This window comes from Sinohyriopsis cumingii, chromosome 13 (assembly GCF_028554795.1).
Source record: "Sinohyriopsis cumingii isolate HCF-2022 chromosome 13, ASM2855479v2, whole genome shotgun sequence".
Taxonomy (NCBI): Eukaryota; Metazoa; Mollusca; class Bivalvia; order Unionida; family Unionidae; genus Sinohyriopsis; species Sinohyriopsis cumingii.
In genome coordinates this window covers 43,785,310-43,796,842 of record NC_142973.1, presented here as the reverse complement: position 1 = coordinate 43,796,842, position 11,533 = coordinate 43,785,310, and the positions used below count along the sequence as shown (strand labels likewise).

General features: G+C 38.0%; 1 protein-coding gene across 1 annotated transcript in view; it reads left to right on the top strand.

The window, feature by feature from the left end:
- The first annotated feature begins 384 nt into the window (after window positions 1-384).
- The window catches only part of LOC149785317 (uncharacterized), a 30,308-nt gene continuing 19,159 nt past the window's right edge, over window positions 385-11,533 (top strand). Inside the window, exon 1 of the mRNA XM_089979212.1 lies at window positions 385-1,681. Within this exon, the coding sequence (XP_089835338.1) occupies window positions 1,679-1,681 (3 nt within the window). The 5' untranslated portion in view covers window positions 385-1,678. The remainder of the gene's footprint in view (window positions 1,682-11,533) is intronic.

The following is an 11,533-nucleotide window of genomic DNA, read 5'->3' as shown; positions in this document are numbered from 1 at the left end:
ACAGTCAATCCCTCTAGCCTGCTATATTTGTTTTAAAACTAAATATTTATTACCAATAGCATATTGAAATGTATTCCCAAGATTTTCTCAGATTTATATTGAGAAATTCTATGATGACGAAATTAGACCGTTGTAAAGCAAGATGAATGATAAGACCTAGTAAACCAAATGTTTTCCATGTCAAGCCTGCCGTAGTCTGGATGCAGAAATTATGAATGCCCAAAGATATTCAGTCCGGTTCCCTGCATAGCACGCAATTTGAAGTCAGTCAACTGGATGAACCAGACTAACAAGCTACTTGAACCAGACCAACAATCTGCTGCCAACAGGCCTATCGCCACTTGTCAATCATTCTGCTCGATTAACCAATCAGCGAATGCTATTATACACGCCTCCAAGCATTGTTTAGGTCCTCCATTTCCGTCCGACTCGTAACGTCTGTCGATATCGACCCGGCTATTGTTTATACTTACAAATTTCGCATCGGTTGGGTAACAGAGTACATGCTCGTATGGGCGAAAACGTCTATAATTTAAATGAAGATGACGGTTCGGCAGTTGTTCGATTCATAATGGTGAAGAGGTGTCAGTGGGGGCTTTGCAATTCTGATATTCGCAATTAGGATAAAATAGCGGTGTTGGAACTGCCGAGGGGTGCGGACCGGTGTCTTCTCTTGTGTTATATTATTACAGATTAGAACCCCCCATCCCTTGATTTTCTTTGTAACGAGCCCCTGTGATCCAGATGGTCAAAATGGAGGAGTTCTGTTTATTCCCTTCCCGAAACCAAGACGTAACTTGGAGAAGTGCAAGCGATGGATCGGCAGAAGAAGAGATCGTTGTTGTTGTCGTGCCATTTTTAAGCACACGGTAGACAGTACATGGCGCCCAGTATAACTGGTGGAAGAATTACCGACTACGGAAAGCTACTAGCAAGTTTTCTCCGATACCCACATTGGCCGAGCCCGAAACTTTAATTCACCGAGACAATTAAGGCGGCAGTGATTGGTAAAGCCGAGTTCTTTATTATACCACACAGGAAAGAAGAAAGGAAAATAAATATTTTTAAACAGGCAACAAGCAGACAAGTCGTTTCATGAATGTTTTGGATATTTATTCGCTATTAGCAGTATATTAACAACTGGACTTTCAACATGGAAAAATTGATAGTCATTGGACTGACATGCTCTTTACATGGAATGTTGCCATATGCTACATGCCTTGTATATTAAAAATATAACTTCCTGAGTGGTCTAAAGCGCTCACCGTTACGGAACACTGCCATCTCACCTCTGTCTGCATGAGTTCGACCGGCCAATGTGGGTATGTGAGAAAGCTTGCCAGTAGCTTCTCGTGGGTCGGTGGTTCTTTCCGGGGTTTTCCCGGGTTCTTCCTCCACCATTATTACTGGCCGCCATGTAGAGCCTATCGTGTGCTGAAAAATGGAGTTAAACCCAACAACAACAACAGCATCAGAACGAAAGGAAGATTAGCCTGCCAACTTGGCCTCCCATGATGCTTCGTACCAGGTTACGGAGAATTGTGGGAAAACTATATCTTTGGGTCTTTCTCTACAGAAAAGACCGATAGTGCTCGAATATTTTCACAGAAAAGACCGAGAGTGCTCGAATATTTTCAGGTTCAGAGTGGGAACAAATTAAACAGCTTTAAAACATGAAATGGTGAGTACTGAATTTTATCACGAATGTTATTTAGAAATGTGTGTGTGTGTGTGGTTTGGATTTTTAACGTAGCTTTAACAATTTTTCAGTCATATTGCTGCGATGTCTGCAGTGTAACAGTTTGTAGTGATGTCTAGTTCTGGGGCATATAGCTACGATGTCGTAGCCTCAACTTGATTTGTTGTGGTTGTCCACGAGGTACGAGTAAGGGTACTAATATTAGTACTATGGGGCATAATGCCGCAGACATGTAAGCATGATGTCCCACCCGGTCACATTATCCTGACACCAGGCCGACCAGTCCTATTCCTAGCTGTTAGTACCATTTTTGTAAGTCTTTGGTAGGACTCGGCCGGGGATCGAAAATTAGGGACTGCACGAGTTTAGGAAAACGGTTGTCGTTCCTTTACGCTTTTGCACAGGTGCTCGACGCGAGGCTGATGATGAAAAAAAAAAAGCAATAATCTGAAGGGAAAACAAAATTATCTCGGGTGGCAGGGTACAGTTTCGTAAGTTGGCCTCTGGTCAATTTCTTAACTTAAGGCTGTGACTTTTTCAGCTATTATCGTTTACTATTTAAAAATATGGATATATTTGTGAACTATGTGATTTGGGCTTGTGTTCTTGAAATTGATGTCAGGCTAGTCCTACAGCGTAAGACATATCACCCAATACGTTTGTTCTGGGGGATGATGTTTCTTACTACCTAACTAACGGCGCTGTGTAGCGTGTTTTGATGTCGACTACCAGTATAACGAAAGTCAGAGTTTTAGAAATATCACACAGCTGGCAAACAATAACGACTCTTTCCTACAAAATAAAGTTATAATGTTTTTGTCAGACTTTACTTACCCTACCATCTCGTTGCAACAAATTGAAATGTATGTCAACGGAACATGAAAATGCATCCATTTGCTAGTGTCAGATTTTCCTTCTGCCAGAATAATGACCGTATATTAATTACACATAAATTATTGGAAGAGCGTCAATATATGCTGCCTAATGTGTGAGATATTCCTGAAACTTTGACTACTCGTTCTGCTGTCAATGACATCGGAGCACGCTATACAAGCCTGTTATTTGGATAGTAAAACATGGCACTTAAACAAATACAACATGTGCTGTCTTACATTGTAGGACTAATGTCAGGTATGTACACCTTCTAGTCCTACATGTAAGGCCCACGATGCTGATATTTATATTGTGTGTGTCAGGGTATTACTGCCTAACTAACGGTGCTGTGTAGCGTATTTTGATGTCAACTAACATTGTAACGAAAGTAGAATTTTCAGGAATTTCAATATCTCTCACAACTGGCAACTAAAATAATGATGCTTTTCTTCAAAGTAAAGTCATAATGTTTTAGTCAGACTTTACTTAGTCTAATGTCTTTTCTCCAATAAATTCATATTCTCACAAAAGAAATGGACCTGTTTTCAAGTTTCGTTGGATTACATTTCAGTTGGCTGGAAAGCGATAAAAGCTGAGAATGCCAAAATCATGTTAAGTTTAAATAATATTCTTTAACAAAAAGAAAAAAATGCACTGTTTTTTAGGCAGTAAGACCCATCATCACCCCCCAAACAAAAACATCGGGTGATGTGTCTTACGTTGTATGTCTATGGTTAGAGCATCTGCCTTGGATTTGGGATGTTACAGGTTCAAACCCCAGTTGATCATACCAAATATTTATAAAAATGGTGCTGACAGCTGCCTCGTATAATTCAGAGATCTTGGAAATGCTTAATTATGCATGTTTGGGCACCAGTTTTTTTATCTGGGATGCAGAAAATCACTGAGGTGGGAGTGTGCATAGCAAAATTCAAAGACTTGCCAGTCCTGCTTCAGCCACCTGCATTGTGGAAAAATGTGTTGATCAGTTAGCTGTACTGATATTTACAATGACAGAATTCAGTGACTGAAAGACCCCTAGCAGCAGAGAGGGTGAACAGACCACTTAAGGGAGTGGTCACCCTTGTGTTTTACCAAAAAAAAATAGTGACCACTCATAGAGGTCAATTACCACGTCTACGATTATTGTTTGTCCCAAACAGAATTGTAGACGAGCCCTCTCTGCTGCTATCAGTCTTGGGAATCATCATCTGAATCATGGGAATCTTCATCTGAATCTTCGGAATTTGTTCTATGTTTCAAGTAATATTCAAGTTCTGATGGTGGTTTTTTTATTTTTGGATTTATGTTCTTTCTGTGTTTATAATATATCATCAAACTTCTGTATCGATCTCCACCGCAATTTTTACAAATCTGATATAATCCTCTAACGCCGTTGTTACATCCAACACAACTTTGTGGACCAGCATGAGGATTTTTCTTTATAAGATAATTATGTTTCTTGCAATATTCTCCACGGCATTTTTTATTACAATTGTTAGTGGTTCCTTGACGTAACCACGCACAAGTGTTCATTATATTAATGATATCTGTTTAATTCAATTTAATTTTATCATCACCCCTGTTACCCAAATATTTTATCAATACCCACACAATATCTTGTTCTTGGATCATGTAAATTTATTGTTATAAATCCATGCGGAGTAGCTTGCGCTCGTGAGAAGAAATTTTTGAATTTAATTATATCCATGTCACCACCACACCAAGTTTGATGAATATTTCGCAACGTGTGTGTGTCTACGCCATTAAACACAACTAAAATGTTGCAGTTGTCTCTGATCACCTTCGGAATTTGTGTATATCGTTGAGTAACATAGATCACGTCTGTATTTTTGTGTCTACCTCGGGAAAATATTCTGGCTGGATTTGATTGTTTATCTAGCATCACATCGTCGTATACAACTAAATTATTAATAAATCCGTCTATGGAATCTACGGATGGTGCTTCATCAATATCGGTTATAAACTCTATAACATCATTATCCTCATCCAGTAATCGCGCGTTTTCATTGAAATCTTTAAGTACATCATAACATCGTTGATCATCAACGGATGGTGCTACTAAATACAACTTATCCCATTTCAACCATCTCATTATCAGATTAAGTAATAATTGCGTCTTACCCGATCCAGATGGTCCTATGATAATCATTCTGATGGAGTTCGGTAGCGCAGGATGATGCTTAACTGGCTCTCGCTGCCGAGTTGCTGAGAAATCAATTATATCCATATATATTATAACATGAATTTATATTGTTTACGCTGTAGAGTTAAAACTCCAACTACTGATTTAGCCACAGTTATAACAAAAAATAAAAAAATAGCGTACGGTGGAAAATGTTCTATATGCGGTAGAAAGAAATTTTCGTTTTTACCTAATAAGCGGGGTGGTGATATTGCTAATTTGATGTCAAAGTTTCCAGGTGCTCCATGGGCTAAATACAGTGGGGAAAAACATCTACCAGGATATAATTATTGCGGTCCTGGTACCAGACTCGATATCAGGCTCGATAATCAGGATCAACCAAAACCAGGCGAGGAACCAATAAATGCTATTGATCGAGCTTGTCATGCTCATGATGTAGCTTATAAAAGTCAAAATCTACAACATAGGCATATTGCAGATGTAAAATTAATTCATTCATTAAATTCTATAAAAAATAAAAATATTAGAGAATCATTAGCTAATTGGTTAGTAAGATCCTCGATGAAAGGTAAATTAGCGATTGGGGCTGGTAATTAATAATGGAATCAATTTATTATTCACCGAGAGGATACTGGAGAGGCAAAGCAGCAATTGGTAAACTCGCTGATGCAGCAGCGGTTAAACATTCTACTGCTAAAGCGTGGTTGTCCAGGCAGGCAATATGGCAAATTTATCTACCACGTCCTAAACAAATTCAGTACGCGTATTTCGATGTCAGTGTTCCTAATGAAGTTCATCAAGCTGATATTCTGTTTTTACCGCATGATACTGTGCGTGGAAAAACGTACAAGTACGCGCTAACCGTAGTTGATGTTGCAAGTAGATATAAAGAAGCAGAGCCGCTATCAGCGAAAACATCATCTGAAGTAGCCGATGCGTTTGAACGAATTTATCAACGAGGACTCGGACCACAAGGTGGTCTGCGATGGCCACAGCTACTACAGGTTGATCCTGGTAAGGAATTTCTTGGTCCAGTATCATCGTTGATGAAACAGCATAATACCAAAATACGACGAGGTCATACTGCAATTCACCGTGATCAAGCAATTGTTGAGCGATTTAATCGAACACTTGCTGAGCGGTTATTTGGATATCAATACGCGAGGGAATTTATTCAGGACAAAAAATCTCGCGAATGGGTGGCAAGATTACCAGGCGTGATAGCTGCATTAAATAATGAGATCACACGAACAACCAACATGAAACCCATTAGCGCGGTCACAAAAAAAAATATACCAACACAACGAAAAGATGCTGGAAAACAAAAAATATTAGGTGATGTCACAGTCAGATATTTATATGAGCCTGGTGAACTTGAAGGTGGTAAAGCGAGAGCGACTGATCCTATTTGGAGTGTTACCACACACAAAATATCTACCGTGACAAGATCCACTGGAAGAAACGTAGGCGTTTCCAGACCTGCAATCTACAGATTAGATTCGGCCGCTCCTCAACGTGGATTTACACGTGAACAACTACAAATAATTCCCGCGGATACACAACTACCACCGCGATCACTCCGGTGATTTCGATCACTTAACTAGCACTAGTGCCAGCGCCTCTACTTCGATTACACTCAAGACAGGTTAGCATGGTATTTTCTCGTGTATGACCGCGACTATTATCTTTTCTATCTACGGTAAATTGTCTTGAATCATTACTCGAATACCGCCATAACATTATACAATTACAACTGGTGCAATGATTGTTCTGCTGCTGTTTTAACTCAATAATAAATTCAACATCAAGATCAAAGTCACGTTTATTTTTTTATCAGATTGTTTGTATCCGATTAATTTTTTTCTTATTATATCATCATCGATGATGTTAAATTTATCAACGATTTCAGGAATTATAATTCTACGTAATTGAGATATATTTCTGACCCTCGATACCGCTAAATAAACTAAATTTGATCACTCGATGCGATCGTCTACAATCCAGACTCGTGTATCAGAAATAGTTAATCCCTGAGACGAGTTGATTGTCATGGCGTATCCCAACACCCATGGAGATTTGTCAGCGTTTATTGCATCTTCAACCACACTGATATCAACGGCGACAATATCATTTAATACGAGATTCTGTTTCCTTGACTCTGTCAAGGGTCCTGGAATATCAACATTAATATTCTGTTTTCGTGTATCTGATGGTCTATAACACAACGGTACGGGTAATTCTGAGTGTTTTTTAAACTCCCTCAAATTTGCATCAAGAGCTCTATGATCATCATCTATTTCTTCGTAATAATCAACAAAATTTTTTAACCAATCATGTGGAGATGGTCCAACAAAGGGCGGCGGTTGACCATGATCACCACACATTATTATGGCGGTATTTTTCGTCAACAACCAATCAAGAAACATTTTTAATGTATCCAATGACACCGTGCATATCTCATCCCAAATAATTATTTTAGGTATATATTTTTCTCCCATCCGTTCAGGAGTCCATGTATCTCCGCGCCACCGAAAGAAACTATGATACGTGCACGATTGTACTTGCCGCTGTTTCATCTCACGTGCGAGTCTTTGTGTGGGTGTCAGCACGATTATATCTGAATTTCTAAAAACATTAATCGTTCGAGTTGTTTTGCCGCATCCACCAGGTCCATTGAGATATACTGTCTTATATCTCGTTATTGGATCACTCAACGATGGTGCTTTAGACATTTCTGATATTTTATTACCCTCACGATAAAAATCTCTCACTGGAACATCTGCTGATTCTACATAATTGTGTAATAGTTCCTTTTTTATTCTCCACGAACCCCATCGTTCATCATTACTTGTAAATTTCATAACAGGTTCTAAATATTTACTTGAAATATAAAACGAATCTGTTGCGACTCTGACTGCGGTCTCAGGAAATCTATTAATCATCGATAATAAATTTATAGAAACATAAGCCAACATGGAAGATCTTAGATGAGTATATTGCGGGGATACGTCATTTATGTAACTAACGATCGTACCTAATTTTGTTCCGTCGGATAAATAAACACTCTCTCGATTTACAAATATATTTTTCGCTGTTGTGTCAGCGATTATAAAATCGTACTCGGCATCATCTAAAATTAATCGTGCATGATGTCTTTTATAATCATATGCACCACCTTGAGTAAATTTACCTATAATTTTTCTACCGAGATCTTTTGCGGTTTTGAGTTTATTAGGAATATCATCTTCGGAAACATCCTTAAACTCGCTGATAATTTCAGAATCTGACATGGGCAACCAAACTTTGGTCTGTGCATGATATGATATAATTGCCTCACTGACCACCAACGATGTCAGTATCATACAATCTAGCATATATCGCAACAAAACTATAGGTGCCCAACGTTTTTCACAAAAATGTCTACCAAACCAAACATAACAAATCTTGTGAAGATTTTCGTTAAACTCGAACGATTCAATACAGGCGAATCCAGTCAGATCAAAATCAGGTAATGGTCCATTAATTGCCACTCGCGTCATCTCGTTTGTTGGGTGACCAAATCTTTCAAAGTACGTAGAGCAATCTCCGTATCCCAGAAAACTTCCTGGATAACATGCAACCATATCAACCGAAATAACATCATTGTAATTGTATTTGGTATTCCATAATCCGCCATGTCCATATTCGACGCAACTTGCGCGTACGTCCTCGAGTAAATCAAATCGTGTTGGTTTCCATGAATTTCGTTCTCTGGCGAAATGAGCCGCAACAGATGGAACGGTAAAACAATTAGTTAGTAATTTGTCAGTATTTTCCACGTGCTTGCACTGTAAAAACGTCGCAAGATTTTTCATCTCTTCATGGAGGGATTCTGTGCGATATATTTCACCGTTTGGTTTGACAAACTGATCAAATTCACCCTCCTCATTACTTTTAAATAACCATACCGATACAGGATCGGTTTTACTTATTTCTTTAATAAAATCAAACATATCTGCCCCAGAATTATCTGGGGAGTAAAATCTAACAGTTCGATCACGTGGAAATATTGTTACTGCGTTAGTCCATGCGTGCGCGTTATGATCGATAATATTTATTGGAGCTCCCTTCGATTTATATTTTGACTGGTACAGTACTTCTCCCGTTATTGTCGCCACAGTTATTGGAAATTTTAATATTTTTCCTAACTCAGCAACATCTTTTATTGTAGCACCGGTATCCTTAACCGAATCAGCCCACGAGTTTATTTTTTCACGCCTTAAATCGGTTAATCCATTTCCACGCATCGCGTTTGTAAAGTGTTCTATTACTCGCTCGGCTACACAATTTAACCTTGAAAATTTCATCGGCGCTAGTTTATCAACGTTGGGTTTTTTATTTATCTCATAGATTCCATAAATAACCGCCGTTACAGGATACGCTCGTTCATAATACGGTTTGTCAATACCTGTCAGTAGACCCGGTCTGGAATTTTTACTTAATATGATAGTTTTATTATTGCCAAGGACAGGATCATATTTGTCACGGATAATCCAACTATCTGTTTCTGTTAATACAATAAATTTTACTCTGAAGAAATATTTTTGATTGCCCTCGTATTCAGCGATGTAGTTAATGATAGTTGCCGCTCACTTGTCGTTCATTGTGGCGTCCGTGACAGCTTCCTTGACTCCGTCAGTGCGTATGATCTTGAACGTTGACCATGTATGAGATGCACCATCCGTGTAAAATTCTTTCTTGGCGTCGTGAATTTTCGAGATCAAACTTTTATTTTTCGGATCAACCAGATCTCATACTGGCAAGTCAGAAGATAATCTGTCAAGGTTGAATTTATATTTAACAGGCCTAGTTTGGGATAATCTCTCAAACTCGTTCATATAATTAAAACAAATATTTAAATAAAGAAAATTATATATATATATATACAATGTCCCAATGCAGATGGTTGATGATTGGCTCGGTAAATCGATGCAACAAATCCTGTAGAAAGGAATTTTGTTGGATGCACTCACAAAACATACGACGAGGAAGTCTAGGACCAATACCATGTCTACGGTGTGGTATTGGAGTGCGAGGAAAGACAGAATTATGTGGGAAGTGCGGCGGGAAACGGTTCAGAGAACTTAAAAGATATTATGACAAAAAAAATAATAGCGGTGAAAACGCTATAAAATCCGTGAGGGATTATATATCAAGATTTCAGACAAACAATGATTTAAACGTATAATATTATTATAATGGAGCAAAATATATTTGTCCCACATCCTGTCATAACAAACTATGAATCAAATATTAATGGTATCATCAGACACTGCAAGTTGAAGAGACCAGTTGGCGTTGTTTCTAATACTGGCTATCTAATGTTTACTGTTGGGAAGAAACATTATCTGTGTCATAGATTTACGTATGAATGTCATAATGGGATGATCAATGACGGTCTTGTTATTGATCATATTGATGGAAATCCTCAAAACAATAATTTATCCAACCTTCGTGTTGTCACACGAAGCGTGAACTCTGCATGTGGTAATACGGGAAGATGTAAGACAGTTTCTAGAAGGGCGGTAATTTCCACAAACATAGAAACCGGCAAAGAAATTATGTTTCAGTCTATGAACGCGGCTGCGACATATTTTGATATTGACTCGCTTGTGGTAAAATACGTCGCAGAAAATATAACCAGATCTACTTTCTCGAAAAAATATAAGCAGAAAATTACATTTCAGTATCAATAACTATCATCACCACATTATTAACTATCATCACCACATTGAATTAATTTTTTTAATTTATGTCACAGTAGGTCCTCCATACACTACTGAATTTTGATTATATAAAAGGGAGATTACTTTGTAATATATAGTTTTCTTCGTAGATTTTTGATTTTTTATGATCGTAATTAGTCAGTTTAACTAATTACATCGTAATTAATTATATCGTAATTAATTACTCGTAGAAGTATTATTTATGTTTTTTAAATATTTCCCCATCATACAACATTACGAGAGATCATGACAATGTTATTGATCCGTAGGAAGCTGTGTGTAGAACAGAAACCGTTGTCATGGTAATCGACCTGCAGGTGTGTGTTCATGCCACTGTTATTATTGATTCTCAGTCTGCTTAGGAAAACCGCTGTTATAAATACAGAAACTGTTGTTATTGATTCTCAGTCTGCTTAGGAAAACCGCTGTTATAAATACAGAAACTGTTATTATTCAGAAACTGTTATTATTCAGAAACTGTTATTATTCAGAAACCGCTGTTATAAATACAGAAACTGTTATTATTCAGAAACCACTGTTTAGTGTAAATATTGGTTCCTTAGCTATATAGCTAACTATATATTAACTTCCAAAACATATGTTCGTAACAAGGTTTGATAGCTCAATCAGTATGGTATTGGACTGTGACGCTCGCGGTCCAGGATCAAACCCCCATGGCTGACAATTTGTCGGTGGTGTACGCATAATTGCGATTTTTATAATAGTGGGGGGAACCGCAAAACCCCCCCCCCCCCCGCTCAGCAAAATTCCCACCCACAACATTGACTTGTGGGTGATACATATTTTCGTATCACCCACTGGATTAATTATTGTGGGTGGGATTTTGCTGAGCGTACATGTTTGTACTGTCCTTAGTTAAGTTATATGTTTGTGCCGTTCATTCATAATCTGAGCTCGCTAATACACTCGATAGGGGCTCTTCATTCATTGTATATAACCATTTCATTGTATATATCCATTTCATTGTATATATGTTATATGTATATCCTCTAAACTTGGTAGATTGCG